This window comes from Mobula birostris, chromosome 1 (assembly GCF_030028105.1).
Source record: "Mobula birostris isolate sMobBir1 chromosome 1, sMobBir1.hap1, whole genome shotgun sequence".
In the NCBI taxonomy this organism is placed as follows: domain Eukaryota; kingdom Metazoa; phylum Chordata; class Chondrichthyes; order Myliobatiformes; family Myliobatidae; genus Mobula; species Mobula birostris.
Window position 1 is genome coordinate 103,835,482 of NC_092370.1, and position 23,719 is coordinate 103,859,200.

The 23,719-nt window shown below is 40.2% G+C and overlaps 1 protein-coding gene across 3 annotated transcripts in view; it reads right to left on the reverse strand.

Annotated features, from left to right (window-relative positions):
• LOC140198562 (KH domain-containing, RNA-binding, signal transduction-associated protein 3-like) overlaps positions 1–23,719 on the reverse strand; it is a 217,417-nt gene that overhangs the window by 54,602 nt on the left and 139,096 nt on the right. For all 3 annotated transcript variants that reach the window (XR_011886202.1, XM_072259588.1, XM_072259589.1), the window contains exon 8: positions 23,574–23,656. Coding sequence is in view for 2 of the 3 variants with exons in the window: in XM_072259588.1 (XP_072115689.1) it covers positions 23,574–23,656 (83 nt within the window). In the remaining variant the exon portion in view is untranslated. The remainder of the gene's footprint in view (positions 1–23,573; positions 23,657–23,719) is intronic.

Genomic DNA, 23,719 nt, shown 5'->3' on the forward strand with positions numbered 1-23,719 from the left:
ATCAATCAGGATAGTAGATTTGAGAAAAGGTTCTAGAGACAGCTGGGCAGAGAGAGATTTGTGACAGTGTGGTTTGTGAGTTTTCTTTGATGGGAGCTGCAGAGAGGAAAGGAGGGAACATGGCTGAGACGTCTGTGGGAAGGAGTGTCCCTGATGCAAGAAGTGCTTTGTACAGATGAATGACTCCAAGGAGGAATGGCCAATGCTCCCGAGAGAGCACCATTTGTTCAAAATATATTTGGATTGAAGTTCATAATATGGTGTGTGCTTTAACGCAGAGTGTGGGTCCAGTGCTTGAGTAAAAAGACAACTCCAAGATGAGTTTCAACTTTACGTGCACATTTCAGTTAACCCAGTCAAAAGGAGCCCCTTTATTTATTTTTCTACTAACTGTTCCATAAAGCTGAAATTTGTAAATATACATTCTCTTAATAATTTATTAGGTTTTTAGAAGCTGGGATGGGCTGAGCTGCAACCAGGCACCCTCTAGGTCTCATGATACTTTAGATATTGTATAGGAAAGTTATCTGTACTGCTGCCTTCGTATAAAGCCCAAAAATAACTTTGGATGTAAATTTTATACAGAGCTGCTTTTCTGTGCCCCAGAAACTTGGGAGTATAACTGTAAGGTTCTTTACGTGAGTTTCTTATTCACTAATTGCATAATTGACAACCATAAGGTAATTTCAGCATGAGATCAACTTGGGAAAGCAACTCTATTAATACAGATTTATATGTTATGATAAGGGGAAACACTATAGGATGAGGAGGACTGGTACAAGATTCATATCATGATTTTTGAGATGGTAAGGAGAAACCAGATGATTGTGGTAGATTCTGATAGATTGAGAGGAATGATGGGTTCATTCCAGTTACTGTTGGTATACAAGTTGATGTAGTGTGTAGTGAAACTGAGGAAGGACGCGCAGATAGGGTAAAATTGCTGTCAGTTGTATGTGTTGGTGTAACATACGGGCAAGATCGAAAAGGGTGACGAATGCAGGACAGAAGGTATTGTATTTGAATGTATGCAGTATACAGATTAAGTAGATGATCTTGTGGCGCAGATAGACATTGGCAGGTAAGACGTGGGATCACTGAGTCATGGCTGAAAGAAGATCACAGTTTGGAGCTTAACATCAAAGAATTAAAAGGACAGGCAGGTAGGCAGAGGGGGTGGAGTGGGGTGGCTCTGTTGGTTTAAAAAAATAAAATGAATTCTTTTGAAAGAGGTGACTTAGGTAGATGTAGAATTCTTGTGGGTAGGGTTAAGAAACTGCAAGGGTAAAAATACCCTACTGAATTATATACAACTCAGGCTGGAGGAGCAACACCTCATATACTGTCTAGGTAGTCTCCAGCCCCTTGGTATGAACACAGAATTCTCCAACTTCCAGTAATTCCCTCCCCCTCCCTTCCTCTATCCCTATGTCACTCTGCCCCCTCCCCCAGCTGCCTATCACCTCCCTCATGGTTTCACCTCCTTCTACTACCCATTGTGTTTTCCCCTATTCCTTCTTCACCTTTCCTGCCTATCACCTCCCTGCTTCCCCTCCCCCACCCTTTTATCTTTCCCCTTACTGGTTTTTCACCTGGAACCTACCAGCCTTCTCCTTCCCACCCTCCCCCCACCTTCTTTATAGGGCCTCTGCCCCTTCCCTCTTCAGTCCTAATGAAGGGTTCCGGCCCGAAACGTTGACTGATCGTTTCCACGGATGGTGCCTGACCTGCTGAGTTCCTCCAGTGTGTTGGGAGGATGAATATACACTCAGTGGCCACTTTATTAAGTACAGGAGTGAAAGCTGATGTGGTCTTCTATTTCTGTAGCCCATCTACTTCAAGGGTTCAATGTGCTGTGCATTCAGAGATGCTCTTCTGCAAACGACTGTTGTAACACATGGTTATTTGAGTTACTGTCGTCTTGTTGCCAGCTTGAACCAATCTGGCCATTCTCCATTGAACTCCCTCATTAACAACAGTGCTGACTGCTGCTCATTGACAGCTTTTTTTTTGTTTTTCCAAAAACTCTGTAAGCTCAAGACACTGGAATGCATGAAAATCCTTGGAGATCAGCAGCTTCTGAGATACTCAAACCTCCCTGTCTGGTATCAACAATCATTCAGTGGCCAAAGTCACTTAGATCACATTTCTTCCCCATTCTGATGTTTGGTCTGAACAACAAAATGAAGCTTTTGACCATGTCTGCATGCTTTTATACATTGAGTTGCTGCCACATAATTAGCTGATTAGATATCTGCATTACCAAGCAGGCTGACAGATATACCTAATAAAGGGACCACTGAGAGTAGTCTTTTCCCCCCAGGGAAAGGGAACAAAAACTAGAAGGCATAGGTTTAAAGTGAGCTTGGAAAGTTTTAAAAGGGACACAAGGAGCAACTTCAGACAGAGTGTGGTGCAAATATGGAACGGGTTGACAAGAGGAAGTAGCTGAGGTAAATGCAACAACATTTGCAAGGCATTTGAATAAGAAAAGTTGAGAGGGATACTAGGCATATGCATACAGATGGGACAAGCTTATGTAGACACTTTTTTTTGGCCTGGACTAATTGGGTTGTAGGGCATGTTTCTATGCTGCTTTACTCTATTTACTCTATCAAACACACTCAACACTGTCTCATTTTTCTAAAATCCAATAAACTCAATGATTTCTCAAAAGATAACCATCTTAGGAATTAACCTTGTTAACAATGCAGATTCATTAGTTATGTCAGTCCCAAACATAAGGAGATCAGAATTCACAAAATCAGTGCTATTCGTACAGAGACAGACTACGAAGTCAAGCTGTCCTCTGTTATTTCCTGATTCTCCTTTTGATTTCTCATATTGTGGTAACACCTGCCACTTCCCTTTTATACATCTACATAACAACAATCTTTGAAAAAACAGATTCTGAAAATAACCAAAAAATTGTGGCTGCATGTCATTGGGTATCTGTGATCTAATCGTGATGCAATGTAATCACAATCTAAATATTAGCCTCCAGAATCATTGGTATAGAATGTCTGCATTCCAAGTCATGCACATAGTTCAAACATTTTCTAGATTTGACCAAATTTGTTTGCAATAAAGTGATTCCAATGTGCATATTACAGATACATCTCATCCCACTTCCTGTCTTTTAATTTTTTTTTAATATTGCAATACATTAGACAGAATTGAATGTCTAAATGAAAGTAATCCTGAATTGTCACAAGTTGCTGTCTAGTGTCCAATGCTAAATCTCAAGGTTTGTTCAAACAGCATTTTGTGCTCGTTTTCACTGCGCTTTTAAGTAGTCCTTCACTGGATAATTACTGTCTATTGCACTTACCACAGAAAGTTAAATATGGTACATTGTAAGTACCACTCACCTTAATGATCAACAATTCACCAGTTTTACAGAATGTGCTGAAGTAAGAATACGGTCTCCTTTAGGTTACAAATTGCTGTCAGAGGCATTGAATATTTTTAAACTCATCTTTTGCCTTTGTAATAATTTTCCATTCTTTATTTAATTTGATATATTCTGAGCTTTAGCTTATAAATATTGCTTGTTCTCAGTTTATTGATTCTGTTGTTTACAGTAAAACAGAATAAATTCCGTATTTCTGCATTTAACTGTGCACGTACTTACTGTAAAAGTTGCTGTTTTACCATGTTATTGTGTTAAATTCTGATCATTTTACTATCATTACAATTGCAAAATCCTGGCCGTTGTATTTTCCATTAGACCAAAGACATTGATTTCTGTAAGACTGGACAGGTCTCAAGATTTGTTTTGAACTTTTTTTTTCCTGTGGCTATGGCATTAGTTTACTCACTTTCAATGCTGTTGTTTCAAAATCAAATAGTCATTAGCCCAGATGCTAAATTTCAATGTCATTTCACCTTCAACTTTTGTTTCCCTTTTAGCAAAACTTTACAATTGGAACTGCTCAGCTCAATGTTGTTCCATTATTCAAGAAGGGAACCAAGGATGATCCTGGAATTTATAGACCAATAAGTCTCACAACAGTGGTAGAGAAGTTACTCGAGAGAATTCTTAGGAATAATATTTATGAGCATTTGAAGAATCCTGGTCAAAGTAGAGAGAGCCAGCATGGCTTTGTGTGGGGTAAGGCATGTCTTACTCACTTGATTAAGCTTTTTGATGAGGTGACAAGGGCAACTGATGAAAGTAGAGCTGTGGATATTGTTTACATGGATTTCAGTAAGGCGTCTGACAAAGTTCCTCATGGGAGGCTCATCTAGAAGATTAAGATGATGGGATCGATGATGTTCAAAAGCCATTTGCACTCAGAACTGGTTTGCCTAAGAAAAACAGAAAGTTGTGTTCGAAGGGACTTATTTTAGTTGGAGGTCAGTGATTAGTGGTGCTCTCCAGGAATCTGTACTGTGACTTCTGTTGTTTGTGAAGTACATAAGTGACCTGGATGAAAATGTAGATGGGTGCATTAGTAAGTTTGCAGATGATACAGAACAAGATATAAATCAATTGCAGTTATATAAAGAGTAAAGGTGTAGTCTATTAATGGTGAGTGAATTCAGAAATTGGAGGTGCAATGGACTTGGGAATTCTGCAGGATTCCCTAATGCTTAGCTTGCAGGTTGAATCAGTAGTAAGGAAGGTAAATGCAATGTTAACATTCATTTCAAGAGGACTAGAATATAAAAGTAAGAATGTAATGCTTTATAAGGCATCAGTCAGACCACATTTGGAGTACTAAAAGCAGATTTGGGCCCCAATGGATGTACTGGCATTGGAGAGGGTCCAGAGGAAGTTTATGAAAATTATCCCAGGAATGAAAGGGTTAATGTATGAGGAGTGTTTGACGGCTCTGGGCCTGTACTTGCTGGAGTTTAGGAGCATGTGGGTGGTGGGTGGGGGGTGGGATGAGGGCAAAATGTTACTGAAATCTTCCAAATACTGAAAGGCCTACATAGAGTAGACAAGGAGAAAATGTTTCTAATGGCGGGAGAGTTTTGAACCAGATGAACAGCCTTTGAATAGAAGTTCATTCTTTCAAACAGATGGGGAGGAATTTATTTAGTCAGTGGGTGGTGAAACTGTGGAATTTATTGCCATACAAGGCATGGATATCAAGTCACTAGGAATATTTAAAGTAGAGGTTAATAGGATCTTTATTAGTAAAGGTGCCAAAGGTTACGAGAAGACAGGAAAATAAAGCTGAGGTGAAAATAAATCAGCCATGATCAAATGCGAAGCATTGCTAATGAGCCAAATGGCCCAATTCTGCTCCCATGTCTTATGGTCTTTTGGTCTAATTTGTTTGAATGGGACTTGTGTTATACACATTGCAGTTGTATTTATTTACATAAAATGTTAATGATTAAGTTTTAAAAATATCTACTGGCTATAAAATATTTTGCAACAATCTGAACATATGGGAGGGCAAATAGTCTTTGCTTCCAGAATCAGGCAGGACATGTACTTTAAAAAGAAAGAATGGATACTTACTATCTTATGTAGGTAATGCTTTATATGCTATAGAATCACAATTAGAAGAAACAGTTATTGTATAATATACAAATTTTGCCATGGCAATACTATAGGTCAGATGTACATTCATGTTGCTCAACATTTAGTTTACACAATTTGTCGCACTTGCTACTTTCTAAGATCTCTCCCATTTCAAAATGCTGATGCTGATTCCAGTGGTTCTAATAGTAACAAAGGAATGACCATCCGATACTAAAGAATACACTGAATATGAAAAATCAAAATTAATCAAGGCTGCTTTCAAATAATTTCATCTACTATCTGTATTTTCCTTCTAAACCCAAATAAATTTGAAACTTCCCAATCCATAAACTTCAGATCAGAACTGTCGGCATGCTTTCTATTTGAACCATCTTTTTATTGAAATCATTCACTGCTTAAAAAAAAACCCATTTTTATACTTTGGTTAAAACATCTTATCCTGTCTATAGATAAGTATTCACTACATTTGATTGCAGTGGCTCTTCAGCATTATTTGACACAAAAATTAAAAGCTACATTTTACACAACTTCTCAAGAGATTTATCACTTAATTTACAATCCTTAGAAAATTCATAGACTCATACAAAAAAGTACAGCACAGAAACAGGCCCTTGGCCCATCTAGTCCATGCCAAAACCATATAGACTTCCTACTTCCAGAGACCTGCACAGGGACCACAGCCTTCCCATTTATGTACCTACCCCAAACTTCTCTTAAACTGACATCAAGCTTGCATGTACCACTTGTGCAGGCAGCTTCTTCCACACTCTCATGACTCTCTGAATGAAGTTTCCTTTCATGTTCCCCTTAAACTTGCCACCTTTCACCCATAACCCACGGCTTCTGGTGGTAGTCCCATCCAACATCAGTAGAAACCCCTAAGTGTTTACAGGCCTACCACTCCCTGGCTTCTCCTACAAAGCCAGTGTCTAATCCAATTAAATACCTCGTCTTGAATGTCAAGTGACTTTACCTTCTTGCCCAACCTCCCATGTGGGATCTTGTCAAATGTCTTGTTAAAGTGCACATAGATAACATTCACTGCCTTGCTTTCATCAACTTTCCTGGTAACTTCCTTGAAAAACACTTAAGTTTGGTTAGACATGATCTACCTCGCATAAAGCAATGTTTACTATCCTGAATCAGCCCATGTATATCCAAATACTTATATATCTGGTCACTCAGAATACCTTCCAATAACTTTCCCACTGCTGATGTCAGGATCACCGGCCTATAATTTCCTGGTTTACTCTTACAGCCTATCTTAAACAGCAGAACAACACTGGCTATCCTCCAATCACCCAGCACCTCACCTGTCACAATGACTTAAATATCTCTGCTAGGGCCCCGGCAATTTCTGCACTTGCCTCCCACAGGGTCCGAGGGAACACCATGTCAGGCCCTGGTGATTTATCCACCCTCATTTGCCTCAGGATAACACCTCCTCCTCTGTAATCTGTACAGGGTCCATGAAGTTGATGCTGCTTTGCCTCACTTCTAGACTGTAAACCAAGTAAATACAGATGCAAAAACAATTTAAGATCTGCCCCCATCTCTTTTGGTTTCACATGTGAATTACCACTCTGATATTGCACAGGACCAATTTTGTCCCTTGCAATCCTTTTGCTCTTAACCTATTTGTAAAATCCCTTAGGATTCTTCCCCACTTTGTCTGCTAGAGTAATACCTTCTTTTAGCTCACCTGATTTCTTTCTTAAGTGTTTTCTTGCATTTCTTATACTCCATAAGTACCTCATTTGTTCCTACCTGCCTATACCTGACATGCATCTTTTTTTTTCTAACCAGGTCCTCAATATCTTTTGAAAACCAAGGTTTCCCTAAATCTGTTATCTTTACCTTTTATTCTGACAGGCACATAAAAGCTTTGTACTCACAAAATTTCACTTTTGAAAGCCTCCCACTTATCAAGTACACTTTTGCCAGGAAACAGCCTGTTCCAATCCACATTTGTCAGAAATTTTCTGACATCATCAAAATAGGCCTTTTTCCAATTTGGAATCATAACCTGTGAACCAGATCTACCTTTTTGCATATGTACAGTACTGTGATCACTAGAAACAAAGTGTTCTGCAGAAACTTCTGTCACCTGCCCTGTCTCACTTTCTAATACCAGGTCAATTATCACACTCTCTTCCATTGCGACTTCTACATACAATCCAATTTAGACAAATTATTGAAAGAAATCTTCAAAACATATAGGTTTATCTGACCGTGTCTACCAGATATTGTTTTTTTTGGAATCACAACAGGAAAATGAACTATATATGCTTTAAACTTTAATTTGTTTTATCTCACAGCTTGATGAAAAATACCAGAAACATACATGGTCAACTGCTCTCTCTGCATGAATCCTCATGTATCATGAGAAGCATAATCAATTTTCTTTTCTAAATGTGCAGTCAGATCAAATTCATAATGCAGATTTCCTAAAAATAAACTAAGTGTTGTTTGGAACGGGCAACTGCCTACCGCAATCTATTAGCGATTTGTGGAACAAACTGGAACAGCTTGAACGGAACTTACTGTTCATTAAGAATGAAACATTATATCAAGTATTTAAGACTTGAATTGATTGAATTACATTGTAAAATTGCTAGCCACACAACCAATGATAATAAGATCTCATATACCTGTCATCCTTTTTAAAATACAAAATAAGCATTGTGTCCTCAGACAGCTTTTTTGCAGCACCTGTTAATACCATGAATGGATGATTATAAATATCCGAGAATTCAGCACTATGCTATTAAACAGATGGCACTGCTAGATTCAAATTATGTAGTAGATTTCCCAAATGCACTGCATGTTCATAGAGTTAATACACCTCCTAATTTTACTTTTGCCCTGCAGAACATTTATAAAAATTGCATGTTTTGCACTACTAATGGATATTTCTTCAAGCAACACACATCAAAGTAGCTGGTGAATGCAGCAGGCCAGGCAGCATCTGTAGGAAGAGGTGCAGTCGACGTTTCAGGCCGAGACCCTTCGTCAGGACTAACTGAAGGAAGAGTGAGTAAGGGATTTGAAAGTTGGAGGGGGAGGGGGAGATCCAAAATGATAGGAGAAGACAGGAGGGGGAGGGATAGAGCCAAGAGCTGGACAGGTGATTGGCAAAAGGGGATACGAGAGGATCATGGCACAGGAGGTCCGGGAAGAAAGACAAGGAGGTGGGGGGGGGGGGGGAACCCAGAGGATGGGCAAGGGGTATATTCAGAGGAAGAAAAAGGAGAGTGAGAGAAAGAATGTGTGTATAAAAATAAGTAACAGATGGGGTACGAGGGGGAGGTGGGGCATTAGCGGAAGTTAGAGAAGTTGATGTTCATGCCATCAGGTTGGAGGCTACCCAGACGGAATATAAGGTGTTGTTCCTCCAACCTGAGTGTGGCTTCATCTTTACAGTAGAGGAGGCCATGGATAGACATGTCAGAATGGGAATGGGATGTGGAATTAAAATGTATGGCCACTGGGAGATCCTGCTTTCTCTGGCGGACAGAGCGTAGATGTTCAGCAAAGCGGTCTCCCAGTCTGCGTTGGGTCTCGCCAATATATAAAAGGCCACATCGGGAGCACCGGATGCAGTATATCACCCCAGCTGACTCACAGGTGAAGTGTTGCCTCACCTGGAAGGACTGTTTGGGGCCCTGAATGGTGGTAAGGGAGGAAGTGTAAGGGCATGTGTAGCACTTGTTCTGCTTACATTGATAAGTGCCAGGAGAGAGATCAGTGGGGAGGGATGGGGGGGACGAATGGACAAGGGAGTTGTGTAGGGAGCGATCCCTGTGGGGGGGGGGGAGGGAAAGATGTGCTTAGTGGTGGGATCCCGTTGGAGGTGGCGGAAGTTACGGAGAATAATATGTTGGACCCGGAGGCTGGTGGGATGGTAGGTGAGGACCAGGGGAACCCTATTCCTAGTGGGGTGGCGGGAGGATGGAGTGAGAGCAGATGTCCGTGAAATGGGGGAGATGCGTTTAAGAGCAGAGTTGATAGTGGAGGAAGGGGAAGCCCCTTTCTTTAAAAAATGAAGACATCTCCCTCGTCCTAGAATGAAAAGCCTCATCCTGAGAACAGATGCGGCGGAGACGGAGGAATTGCGAGAAGGGGATAGCATTTTTGCAAGAGACAGGGTGAGAAGAGGAATAGTCCAGATAGCTGTGAGAGTCAGTAGGCTTATAGTAGACATCAGTGGATAAGCTGTCTCCAGAGACAGAGACAGAAAGATCTAGAAAGGGGAAGGAGGTGTTGGAAATGGACCAGGTAAACTTGAGGGCAGGGTGAAAGTTGGAGGCAAAGTTAATAAAGTCAACGAGTTCTGCATGCATGCAGCAAGCAGCGCCAATGCAGTCGTCGATGTAGCGAAGGAAAAGTGGGGGACAGATACCAGAATAGGCACGGAACATAGATTGTTCCACAAACCCAACAAAAAGGCAGGCATAGCTAGGACCCATACGGGTGCCCATAGCTACACCTTTAGTTTGGAGAAAGTGGGAGGAGCCAAAGGAGAAATTATTAAGGGTAAGGACTAATTCCGCTAGACGGAGCAGAGTGGTGGTAGAGGGGAACTGATTAGGTCTGGAATCCAAAAAGAAGCGTAGAGCTTTGAGACCTTCCTGATGGGGGATGGAAGTATATAAGGACTGGACATCCATGGTGAAAATAAAGCGGTGAGGGCCAGGGAACTTAAAATCATCGAAAAGTTTAAGAGCGTGAGAAGTGTCATGAACATAGGTCGGAAGGGATTGAACAAGGGGTGATAAAACAGTGTCGAGGTATGCAGAAATGAGTTCGGTGGGGCAGGAGCAAGCTGAGACAATAGGTCGGCCAGGACAGGCAGGTTTGTGGATCTTGGGTAGGAGGTAGAAACGGGAAGTGCGGGGTGTGGGAACTATAAGGTTGGTAGCAGTGGATGGGAGATCCCCTGAGCGGATAAAGTCGGTGATGGTGTGGGAGACCATGGCCTGGTGCTCCTTAGTGGGGTCACGATCTTATTTACAAGAGGAGGTATCCGCGAGTTGTCGCTGTGCCTCGGCAAGGTAGAGGTCAGTACGCCAGACTACAACAGCACCCCCCTTATATGCGGGTTTAATAATAAGGTTAGGATTAGTGCGGAGGGAGTGGAGAGCAGAGCGTTCGGAAGGAGTGAGGTTGGAATGGGGACAAGGTGCGGTGAAGTCGAGACGGTTGATGTCCCGTCGGCAATTAGCGATAATTCTTCAATACTGTTTTTTTTTGCATAAACAGATGAAAACAAAGAGTCTCTACCATTTTGTTGATGTCTCTGTATGACACTGGTGAAAATGTGTGGACAACTTGAACATTTTTTAATGCATTTGCATTCATAAATAAAAAAATTGTTTAATTTGTAGAAGAACTTTGCTTTTTGATACAAATTGATCTTCTGTCCAGATCATACATGCTAATTCTAAAACCACTAATAAACGTTTGCTTATTTTACGAACATTGCAATTCATTCACACAACACTGAAGAGGACACTTAGCAAGATCTCACTGCCTATTATCAAGAGTTTTGAACAGAATTGTCAGCATTTAGTTGCTCAAATAGCAGTAAGTTTCAAGCTTCAATGCAAACTGTCAAATGGGTCACATTTATCAGTTTGCTCCATTTGACAAATGATCTGAGTCTACAACTGGGAAGCCAAAGAGGACAAGTTATTCTGCTTGCTTTGATATTTTAGTTATTGAAAAAATTGATAATTTGTTCACCTAAACATTTAAAATTCCTTTAATTTTTAATTCCATTTTAATAATTTGTAAGTATTTTCTGAATGACAAAGATATGGACAAACTATTGAAAAAACTACTTTTATAGCCAAGAAAACTGGGAGCAGAGTTTCGCTGTCTGTCAAATGCTCAGAGATATTTTGAGAAAGAGTTCCTTTATTTTGCCTCCTTTAGTCATATTAGCATTCAGAATACACGGCTGAACTCCAGGCGGCAGAGAGTCATTAAAATTGGCACTCTGCATTAAACTTAGTTTATTGCACGCATGGCATTCTGGGGATAACAATTCTAGTCAGATTCCATCGCTCCATTTTCTATAGCTACTTATATTGTACCACTCTACATATCCTTGCTTAAGAATCTTCAGTGAAGTGAAAAAATTATCACCCTAGCTCTACCTGTATTAAAACTAATGGAATATATATTATATTAAATCATGAAGGAATACTATTAAACATTATTATTACCAACATGAAAAATGCTTTAAGCCAGAGGTCCCCAAACACCGGGCCGCAGAGCATGTGCTACCGGGCTGCGAGGAAACGATATGAGTCAGCTACACCTTTCCTCATTCCTTGTCACGCACTGTTGAACTTGAACATAGGGTTGGCAACTGTCCCGTATTTGCCGGGACATCCCATATATTGGGCTAAATTGGTTTGTCCCTTAAGGGACCGCCTTTGTCCTGTATTTCCCCTGCTAAGGTAGAGCGTTCCTATGAAACCTTTCGTGCCAAAATGGCGTGAAGCGAAGAAGCAATTACCATTAATCTATATGGGAAAAATTTTTGAGCGTTCCCAGACCCAAAACAAACCTACCAAATCATACCAAATAACACATAAAGCCTAAAATAACACTAAAATATAGTAAAAGCAGGAATGAAATGATAAATACACAGCCTATATAAAGCATAAATCATGTATCTACAGTGTAGTCGGGAAGATTAAGGCAAAGCCGATTTGTGGAAAAAAAACCTGCACGTACGTGCATGCGCACGTCACATATGCACACGCAAGCGCACACAGGTGCCTGCACAAGGCTTCATGGTCATGGTAGTCTTTCCTGGGGTAAAATGTCCTGGGATCTGACTGCTACTTTTGTCCCTTATTTGGGAGTAAGAAAGTTGGCAACCCTAAATGTAAAAAGACATATTGAGGTGAGCCTAACTACCCCCCACCCGTGGTCAGCTGGTCCGCAAGAATATTGTCAATATTAAACTGGTCCGCTGTGCAAAAGGTTGGGAATCCCTGCTTTAAGTTGTCTGTAGAATTACAGTAAGTACAACAGAATTTTCATGGTGTAATTTCTGTAAGTCAGGTCATCGGACTCAAAAAATTACTTTACCCAAGCAGTAAGGCTGATCAACAACATCTCCACCCACTATCCTACCACGTCACACTGCCTACAATCACTTTATCATTTCCTGTCAGGTCAGCTTATATACAGACACTCCTATGCCTAGCATTACATTATGGACATGCAATCAATGTATATACAAGAATCTTATGTATTTATATATATTTGTGTTTTTTGTTATTATGTTCTCAATCTTACTGGGTTATTATTTTCTACTGCACCAGATCCAAAGTGACAATTATTTTGTTCTCCTTTACTTGTGTACTGGAAATGACGTTAAACAATGTGGAGCACATACTGTATATCCCTAATGCTCTCCACATTACATTTCCTGATATCAATGCTGTTTCTTTGCTTCTAAATATTTCAAACAATAGCTCTTCTCACCATTGAACAATATTAATGTTACAGGTGTCCCCTGCTTTTCGAACTTTCGCTTTACGAAACCTCACTGTTACGAAAGACCTACATTAGTACCATTTTCGCTTTCAGGTGTTTTCACTGTTACAAAAAAAAATAAAGCGCGCGATAAAAGGCAGCGCACGTCCCGAGCAGCCGCTGTCCCCCGAATTCGGAACTGCTTTGCTTTAACACCTGCCTGTGAGCAGCCGTTTGCAAGATGAGTTCTATGGTATCGGAAAAGCCTGAAAGAGCTCATAAGGGTGTTACACTTACGGTAAAACTAGACGTAATTAAGCGTTTTGATCGTGGTGAACGAAGTAAGGACAACGTGAGTTTAGCTTGTGGAAGCTGACGAACATGATGTTGAAGAGGTTTTGGCATCCCATCACCAAGAACTGACAGATGAAGAGCTGATGCAATTGGAAGAAAAAAGGATAACAATCGAAGCTGAATGAGTAATGATAAAGTACGACTTTAATTTTGAAAGGGTACGTCGGTTTAGGAGATATTTGCAGGATGGTTTTGAGTCCTTATTAAAGAACTATGTGATAGAAAAATGTTCGAGGCTCAGCAGTCAAGCAAGCCTTCCACATCAGCCACAGCAGATGACGAACCTCGACCTTCGACATCGAGGCGGGCAGAGATAGAAGAAGATGAGCTGCCTGCTCTAATGGAAACAGATGACGAGATGACACCCCAGTGTCCCACCACCCCACCCCCAGGCCACGGACAGATACCGATTCACAGAAAATGCAGCGGTAGCCGGGAGACACATAGCACATCTTTAAGAAAAAAGCCAAAATAAACATGCTAATTAATTAGGTGCCGCCGACACGTAATTGTCAGCCCAGATCAGAGACGACGCAATCGGAAATCGGCACTAATCTGGGCCGATAATTACATGTCGGGTGGCACCTAATTAATTAGCTTGTTTATTTCGGCTTTTTTCTTAAAGATGTGCTGTGTACCTCCTGGCTACCGCTGCATTCCTGCATGCTTCGCGGCAACGTATCGCTCGGTGGCCTGGAGGGTGGGGGCCACTGCACCACCCAACCTGCGAAGACTCAGTCTAACACACCATCATCAGTGTGCTCGGCAAGCTATCTTCCTGATTCCCGTAAGTGATACTACACTGTACATACATTATTTCTACTTTATATAGGCTGTGTATTTTTACGTGTTATTTGGTATGATTTGGCAGCTTCATAGCTTAAAGGTTACTGGAGAGAGTGTTCTTGCCAACAGTGCTTGTGTGAGATTTTCTGTCGACGGCGCTTGCGTGAGATTTTCACTGTGGAGAACAGTTCAGTAATGATAGTGGAAAAGTATTTCTACTTTATATAGGCTGTGTATTTATCATATCATTCCTGCTTTTACTATATGTTACTGTTATTTTAGGTTTTATGTGTTATTTGGCATGATTTGGTAGGTTATTTTTGGGTCTGCGAACGCTCACAAAATTTTCCCATATAAATAAATGGTAATCGCTTCTTCGCTTTACGACATTTCGGCTTACGAACCGTTTCATAGGAACGCTCTACCTTCGGATAGCAGAGGAAACCTGCATTACCTAATTCCATTCAATATCTGAGCTGTAATGCTATGTTTAAAGTTACAAAAATCAAACACTCATCACAAAAATCCAAGAACATCTGTTTGATACTTAGAGACCAACAAATGCTCCCGATACGTTATTGTACCTTATTAATCTGCAGGAACCAATCATGTCAGTTACATATTATGATATGTAAATTATAAGAAATTGCCAATACAATTCTATCAATTTCCTCTTGGGCAGAAACGCAACACCTATTGTTAAGGGCTGCACCTCCAACTTCCATTATGAGCTGGAGCAGTGGTTTCCAAACTTTCTTTTTGGGTTGCCGTCTCTTGGCTCTCAGACCACAACTCCAGCGCTCTCCTCTCTTTCTGGCCATTACATAAAAACTATAAAGAATTTTAATTTCAGAAGCACAAAGAAAATAGGAACTGCAAATGCAAAGCAATGACGAATAATTGCAGAAATTATTCAAATCTATTTAAAGTTAGAAATTTTTTAAAAATTTAATTTCAATAGAAAATTTTCATCAGCAATTTTAGAGTAGACATTACTAGTCTAACTAATCACTACTTCATTGATTTTCACCTTTCAATGAGATGGATGGGCTTGGTGGAGCAATATCAGCTTCTCAACATCAGGTCAAATGTCACTTAAGAGTCTCAGATCCTCACATTCAGTAATTTGCAGACTGCTTCATTGCATTGAAAGAAGTTGGACAACTGCACTGAAAATGCACACCACTAAATATGATGCTGGGAAAGTAAAAGAAGTTCTTGATCTTTCTCCACAGTGTAGGAGAGTATTCAGAAATTTATTTTTGCAACCAAAGGTCTTGATATGATTTTTGAACCTCAGCTTCAACTCTAGGTCATTTTGTAATGAGATCAGTTCTTCCTCAATCCTTCCTGTTAATTCCTTATTACAAATGTTCAGGAGTGGATATATCATCCAATGTGGAATATGAATTGAGGGATGATGCTAAAATCTCTCTGACATGTCTTTATGCAGCTCACCCAGGTATGTACAGTATACTCAAAGATCATTTTCTAGTAGCCTTTCTCTTCCGATTCAAAGAGGCTCTGAAATTCGAAAGGTTGCGAAGGCCACTGTTGTACTTCAAAAGGGTTAACTTAATGAAATGCAGAGATGACAGATTTGACTTTAACAAGATTCACATCATTTCCTTCAAATTGAAGACTGATTTCACTGAACTTTAAATATTGACAAATAACTAATGTCATGCCTAATATTCTTGAGCTGATTAATAAATAAAGCATTTGAGTCTTCAAGGAATTTTATCACAGCTTCAAAAAGCACATAAAAGTGTCTCAGGCAGTTTCCTTTTGAGAGCCATCTGACTTCTATCTGCAACAGCAAGCATTCAAACTGTTCATCATTCTCGATAGAAAACTCTTGAAATAGTTGGGAATTAAGATCATGATGTTATTTACTGCTATGATAACAGTATTTAATAAATGAACTTCTAATGATATGTGCAGCTGAATCACTTGGGTTTTCTGCAATAAGATGTCTGTGAATTACACGGTAAATATGTTAGATACAGCTTTCATCAATAAAGTACTAACCCCACAGTAGTGTCTGGTCATTGATAGTGCCCTGTCTATTGTACAAGCAAGACTGTTGGTGAGAGGAATGTCCTTCTCTTTGGAAAAAATGCTCAACAATCCTAAATATTGACTCCCCCTTTGAATCTGTTTCTAGTCCCTTGCAAGTAACAACTTTTGAACCATGCTTTCATCTTTTATGAAGCAAACATAACCTTGAAGCAAGAGTTGTTGCCTGGCAAAACTGACTCATCCATCTCAACAGCAAATTCTGTTATCCTAAGTGTTCTGCACAATATGTCTTCCACATTCTCATCGATTCATCTTTGAACAGAGGTGTCGCTGAGAGCAATCACTTTAATTATTTGGTCTGGTGACTTACACAAAAGTGTACTTGGAACCTCCCTTATTGCTGTCAGATTCAGTTCTTCTCCAATTGTATGGGGCTTTCCAGACTCAGCAATGAGTATGAAGCACACAAACCATCATCATTTTGTTGTGAAAAGTATTTCAAAAACCAGTAAACATGTTTTGAAGTGTGTTCCATTTCTGACAACTTTCACAAAGTGACTGAAAAAAATCCAAGTTTTCATTTGCTTTATCGGAGAGCGTTCTCTTCAAATGTTCAAGGAGCCTGGATGGTTTCATTGCCTTATTTTAAAACATCTTTTCACACAACAGGAATTGCATCACTACAGGATTAGAGTATGGGAATCATAGTGGCTAACACTGTACTATAGTGAATGGCAATAACGCGGAGGCCTGGCCTGGAAATAACACAATTTCTTCAGTCCAGATTTCTCATGGCACTGAAATACAGAAGGTGTCACATTGCTTTTCAATAACTATAGCATGCTTCAAGCAAGGTCTAAGAGAACAGTGAGTTAGCAAGAGGAGATTACACCATCATTGTAATCAATTATGAGGCACTGAGGATCAAATGCTTATAATACACAATTCAATTATTAATTTAAGACTATTATCCCCCAGCTCCCCCTCCATTTTACTTTTATTGCCCTCTTAGAAATTCTCACAGCTCTATGGGATGATATTGCCCACTTGTGGGGAGAAGGCAGAAGAATAGGGTTAAGAGGGATAATAAATCAGCAATGATGGAATGGCAGAGCACATTCATTGGGCCTATGTCTTCTGCTCCTATGTTTTATGATCACTTGTGTTCACTTTCCAAGCTCATACTGTCTTCACATCTGGCAGTCCTTTATTTTTAATTTTTCTCTTTAAATCTTTGTTACTCCATTCTTGTGGTTCTTTAGAGCCATTCTGAAAATCTCTACTTCTTAATAACCATAACTACTTCTTCTATCAACACACATCAAAGTTGCTGGTGAACGCAGCAGGCCAGGCAGCATCTCTAGGAAGAGGTAGAGTTGGCGTCGACTCTACCTCTTCCTAGAGATGCTGCCTGGCCTGCTGCATTCACCAGCGACTTTGATGTGTGTTGCTTGAATTTCCAGCATCTGCGGAATTTCTCGTGACTACTTCTTCTATAATATGATGTGTGTGTAAACAAATGTAGCCCCTCGGCCACCCTCAGGGTCGCTCGGCTCGCTGTCGTCTAGGGAAACAGCCCTCGGCCCCGCCAAACTGGGTAATTAGTTTGTGTGGATGCTGTGTGATGTACCCCACCCCGCCCAAATAACAGACAATACATCAGCTATGACTAAATGATTTACAGTTTATAGATATTACTGGAACTATATAATTAATAGAGAATAAAATATAAAAGGAAAATAAAAGGTGCCACAAAAGGTGCCACACTTATCAAAGTTCAATCTCTTCGTGCACAAACAGTTGGAGTTCAGGACCCTTCTTCCTCACCCTGCGACCCCTCGGACCACCTCCACCGGCCACCTGGGACCAACAATGGTGGTCAACCAGACGCTCCACACGAGTCCATCTCCGTCTCCCCTCCTCGCCGAATGCCCCGCTCGGGGTCTAACCCCGTTAGCGGACTCACAGCACCTGGTCCATTCTCTGTCTCTCTCTCTCCCGCCTTCTGCCCCAAAACCCCATGCATACAATATCTTCAGACACACCAAAAGCATAACTATCGCAATTGGTTCATTCGTCCTCATATCAATAGATAATACAAAACAAACTGCTAGCGGGAAGGACTTTCTCAGCGTTTAACATAACAAAGAAGCATTCCCAAGTATAACATAACATAGAAGCCATTTTAATTAGCCTACACAGTAACATAAGAGACAAAATCCCCTTACACACACACACATAGACTGTTCTTCATTTAAACTTGGGTTTTCAAGTTCAAGTTCCAAGGGATTTTCTTACTGTTTAATTTTCAATTGGAAGTAGACAAATAATAGCTGGTCATTAAACAATGTTTATATAGCAGTTTAACATATTTTATAAAGCAGTACAGTATTTAAAGCATCTTCAGTCTTTTCCTGAATGGACAAAAATTTAGTGAAGACAAAAATAAAGTCATGATGAAACAAAGTGATGAAAAACTGTTTAAAAACACAATTTTCCAGCTTTTTTTTTTTAAAAAAAGGCAGAGAATGCTCATCTAATAGAATCTGTGTATTATGGGTGAAGAGCAAAGGGCAAGTTAAACTTATTCTATACTATTGAGAATTTATGACCATGTATTCTGTTTAAGACAAAATGAATTAATGTTTTTCTTTTTAGTAGTTTGTATCATTAAGTGGCTACAAATCTGTTAAAATTCTCATTAAAACCCAAAATATCCACTATTTTATTTAACGATGATGGATGTCCAGCTAGGCTAGTGTACATATTGAATCCCACACCAACACTGTTACTTTTTTAGCTGCTTTTTAGATAACTTGGCAAGCCTCAGTTATTTTAAGATTAATTAAAGTCTGTCCCGAGCCTTGTGGCCCATCAGGATGGCGCTTATGCCGGTTTCCATGGTGTGAAGTGACGGTGAGTACGAGACTCCCCCCTCGCCCCACCGATAGGACGCCAGTCTATCGCGACATTAACCCCCAGCATTTTTGCTGGTACCCATTCTCAGCTGGGTAGACTGGAGCATTGTGTGGTAAGTGCCTTGTTCAAGGACGCACATGCTGCCTCGGCTGAGGCTCGAACCCACAACCTTCAGATCGCTAGTCCAATGGCCCTAACCACTTGAGCCATGCGCCACATCTAGTTATTTTAAGGGGCCACAAAAATTAATAGGATCAGATGAAGTCTTCAGCAGCACACCAAGAGATTGAATTTGAACACAGCAAGAAACATTCATTCAAGATAAACATGAGAATTTCTACTCATTCTTATCCAAGGACTAGTCTATTTAAAGTTCTGCATAGATAGTTCAAGCTGTAGCCGGATAATAACATACTCCACAATAATATCCATCAGCTTGTTCTCCAGATTTTTGTATCATTATTCTTGGCTACTACTTTTCAATGATGAAAACACAGGCAGATACTGTACGTCACATACAAATACATTGTAAAATAGCAGTGATTGAGAGGACCATGCTAACTTGATTTGGGACTATGAGAGAGTGATTACTGCTGTTATCAATTAGTTGGAGCTTGAGCACATACATAACAGAAGGTATGAAATAATACCCCACAATTTAAGAAGAACGAGAAAGCAGAAATTGGCCAGTTTGCCTGACATCTGTACTGGGCAATATACTAGAAACTAGATGAGAGTAAGAGTAGCAAGGAGGATACGTACTGATTCAGGAAACTTTAGATAGGCCAAGTTAATAGGTGATGATAAGAAAGATGAAATACAGGTGCATATTCCTTTATCCGAAATTCTGAAATCCAAAAAGCTCCGAAAACTGAAGTTCTTTTCGCCCACAGCCGATGTCACTCAGGTGTGACGTGGCAGCACTAGCAGAGGCCGCCAGACGTCAGTTGTGGCTCAGCGCTCGTACTGGTTACACGTGCATTTGCTGTTCGCTGATATTTTGTGTTCACTGTTGGCTTTGTGTTTAATTTCACTGTGAAAATGTCAAAAAGAACTGCAGATACCCCTATGGGTAACAATGAGAAAAGGAGAAGGAATCTTCTCTATCAATAATGCAGAAAGTGGAGAACAGAGAGAAGATGGTGGCGCAACGCAGCGCGCACCCTGGTGATGAATATCTGTTATTTGTCAAGTAGGATGCCGTGCACAATCCTGATTTGATGGAGGCAGACGTGAGAAGCACGGAGGAACATCTGGAGAAACTTCTGAAATGCCTGTTTCGCTGCTGCTGCTACTGTCCGATCCAGAACCTCCAGAGGGGAAGGCCCCGAGTCCTCAGCTTTGCTTGTTGCTCGGCGGCCAGGGAGGGGTCAAAGCGCTCGGCAGAGATGGTGCTTGGTGTCGGAGGGCTCAAAGTTTTCGGACGGACTCAGAGTCGGCTGTGGTCGGGTGCTGCATTGGCAAGTTTGTGGCGCTGGAGGTTCATGGCAGGGAGAATTCCAGGGAGAGGTGATTTAAAATACACGGGAGTATGTGCGTAGGTTTGGTGTGCCACTGGGTCCTAAAGTCCACCGCACTGAGACAGGTTAAATAAGGGACTTGAGCATACGTGTTTTTTGGTATCGGCGGGGGGGGGGGGGGGGGGGGGGGTCTGAAATCTAAAAAATTATGAATTCCGAAATGTAACTGGCCCCAAGGGTTTCGGATAAGGGATTGTGGACCTGTATTGTATGAGAAAATATGAGACGATCTATTTGGGCTAAATATCTGAAAATTAGAACTTATTTTAAAATGGTGAGAAACTGGGAAATGTCGGTGGAGGAACTTGTATACAAAGTACCATGAGTTAATATGCAGGTAGCGCAATCAATTAGGAATTCTCTCTTGAGGCGATCTCACAAACAAAGACTAACAAGGCTTGGTGGAGACATTTCCTGACTGGGTACTTTTGGTCTCCCAACAGTCTCTATTCTTTTGTTTCGCTATCCCCTTTCCCGAATCCATTTACTAAATAACTATCAGTTTACCTTGATTTTACTTAGTAATATTTCTTTTTCCATTTATTCTCTTCGCCAGTCTTTTCACTTAAACTTTCACCCTTGAACTTTTTATACTCATCAAACAAACTTACTTACATTAGTATACCAATTTCCATCTCATCATCCAGGAAGGGTCTAGATTTCCAGAATCTTACCATCATCCTTATATGGATATATTTGCTCTGAATGTCTATTAATTCCTTGATTTGGTCACATTTCTCTGACACTGAATAACCTTTGGGTTGATATTCCTACTTTATCTATGCTAAACTCTATCTCAGCCTGATATAAATTGCCTTATTTCTATTTTTTCCATTCCTGGTTAATCTCTGAACTTTTCCCCGAATTTACCAAAATTAACCAAATTATGATTAGTCCAACTAATCTGGCTAAACACCAAAATGGCGAATAGTGTTATTGACAGTGCTATTAAATTGTACTTACAAATAAGCAACTCCACAAACCTGAGGGCAAGTCCCAGTAGATGACCTTACTGAATTGGCAAAGCAGGCCATGCTTCCTATATTCATATGTCCATCTTAGGACCTAGAGTGAGGTTGCTCAATAAAAGTATGTTCAATCCTTTTCATAATTCTTCAAAAAAAAAAAAAAAAAAACACAATGCCTATGAGCAGCAAGATCTTACTATCATTTGGGTATGATTAGGTAAGGGAAAGTAACATACATCCCACATAATTACCAAAAAATGTCACTGTCTGAAACAGGAGAAAATTCAACCATTACACTTATCATTTACTAAACCCATCCTGCAATCAGCACAAACTAGAATCTTAACTGCCACATAAACAATGTGGCTACCACAGCATCAGAAGCTAGGCAGCCTGTACTGTATGACACAGTATGACACAAAACTTGAGGCACAAGTCACAAATGTGGTGAAATAATTTCCACTTGCCTGAAAAAAAATTCAACCTCTTTAATACATAAACTCAAAATCACTCAAGATAGAAGTTGATGATTAGCTGACATCCAATCCACAGTCTAAATATCCACTCTTTCCATCACCAATACATTAGTACAATGTATACTCTTTTCTAAATACACTGAAGTTATTTACCAAAGCCATGTCAACACAAAGGTGGTCAAGAACAGCAGGTAAACAAGAATACCATATACACAAGAAAGTCTGCAAATGCTAGAAATCCAAAGCAATGCACACAAAATGCTGGAGGAACTCAGCAAGCCAGGCAGCATCTATGGAATGAATAAACAGCCAATGTTTCCGCCGAAATCCTTCTTCAGGATTCAAGGATAACAAGAATACCACCAGAGAGACTCTACCAATTTCTGCATACATATATATCTCCACCCTAACTTGGAAATGATTCCTTGTTCAATGATCCTCACTGGGTCTACACCTTTGAATTCCCTACCTAATAATAATGTGGAGTAAATGCAATAGAGATAGCCAGTAAATGAATGTTGCTTTTTAAAAAAAACTTCACATTTTAAATTTAAAATACTGCAAATTAATTCCAGTTTTAACCCCTCATTCATTCCCTCCCTCAAGATGATTATTCAAAATTAGAATACAGGAACAAGAAAACCAGTTTCTTTCGTAATCCGGGGGCAGCTTATAGGACTTCAGAACCAATGAAGCACATCTTGAAGCAGTCACTACTGTAGACGCAACAACTAATTTGCAAGAAGCAACCTCCTTCAAACGTGCAAGTACACTCAGTGGCCACTTTATTAGGTACAGGAGTAGAAGCCATTGGGGTCTTCAGCTGCTGTAGCCCATCCAATTCAAGGTTCTGTGTTCAAAGATTTTCTCCTGAACACTACTGTTGTAAAACATGGTTATTTGAATTACTTGTACCTTCCTGTCACCTTGAACTATTTTCCTGACTTCTCACATTAACAAGGTGTTTTCATTCACAGAACTACCGCTCATTGGATGTCTTTCGTAAACTGCAGCATTCTCTGTAAACTCTAGAGATTATTGTGCATGAAAATCCCAGGAGATCAGCAGTTTCTGAGATACTCAAACCACCCTGTCTGGCACTAACAATGATTCCATGGTCAAAGTCCCTAAGATCATATTTCTGACCTATTTTGATGTTTGGTCTGAAAAACAAGGAAACCCTTTGACCATGTCTGCATGCTTTTATGCACTGAGCTGCTGCCATGTCACTGGCCAATCAGATACTTGTATTAATGAGCAAGTGTACAGGTATACCTAATAAAATGGCTACTGAGTATAATGATAGAGGGGTAAAATACTATTGATACATCTGGATAAATTCTCCAACTTTTCTTCCAAAACAAAAATACCAGTATCCTTTATATCCACAAGAGGTCAGATGGGGTCTTAAACTCAAGTCATGCATCACCAGCATAATCAATGAAACCTCACAATTTGCCTTTACAGTTTATTTCATAAAGTCACACATCAAAAATCAATGAATGAGGTCACGAAGAATCAATATTACCTTTGGCCTTGATTGCTGTAGTTGTTATCATAAGAGTCGTAACCTTGGTCTTCATATGTTGCTCCATAGCCATCAGCATATGCCTAAAGTTTCAAGAAGGAGCAGTGACTATACTATGTACAAGTTATTCTCAAACACATCTTCAA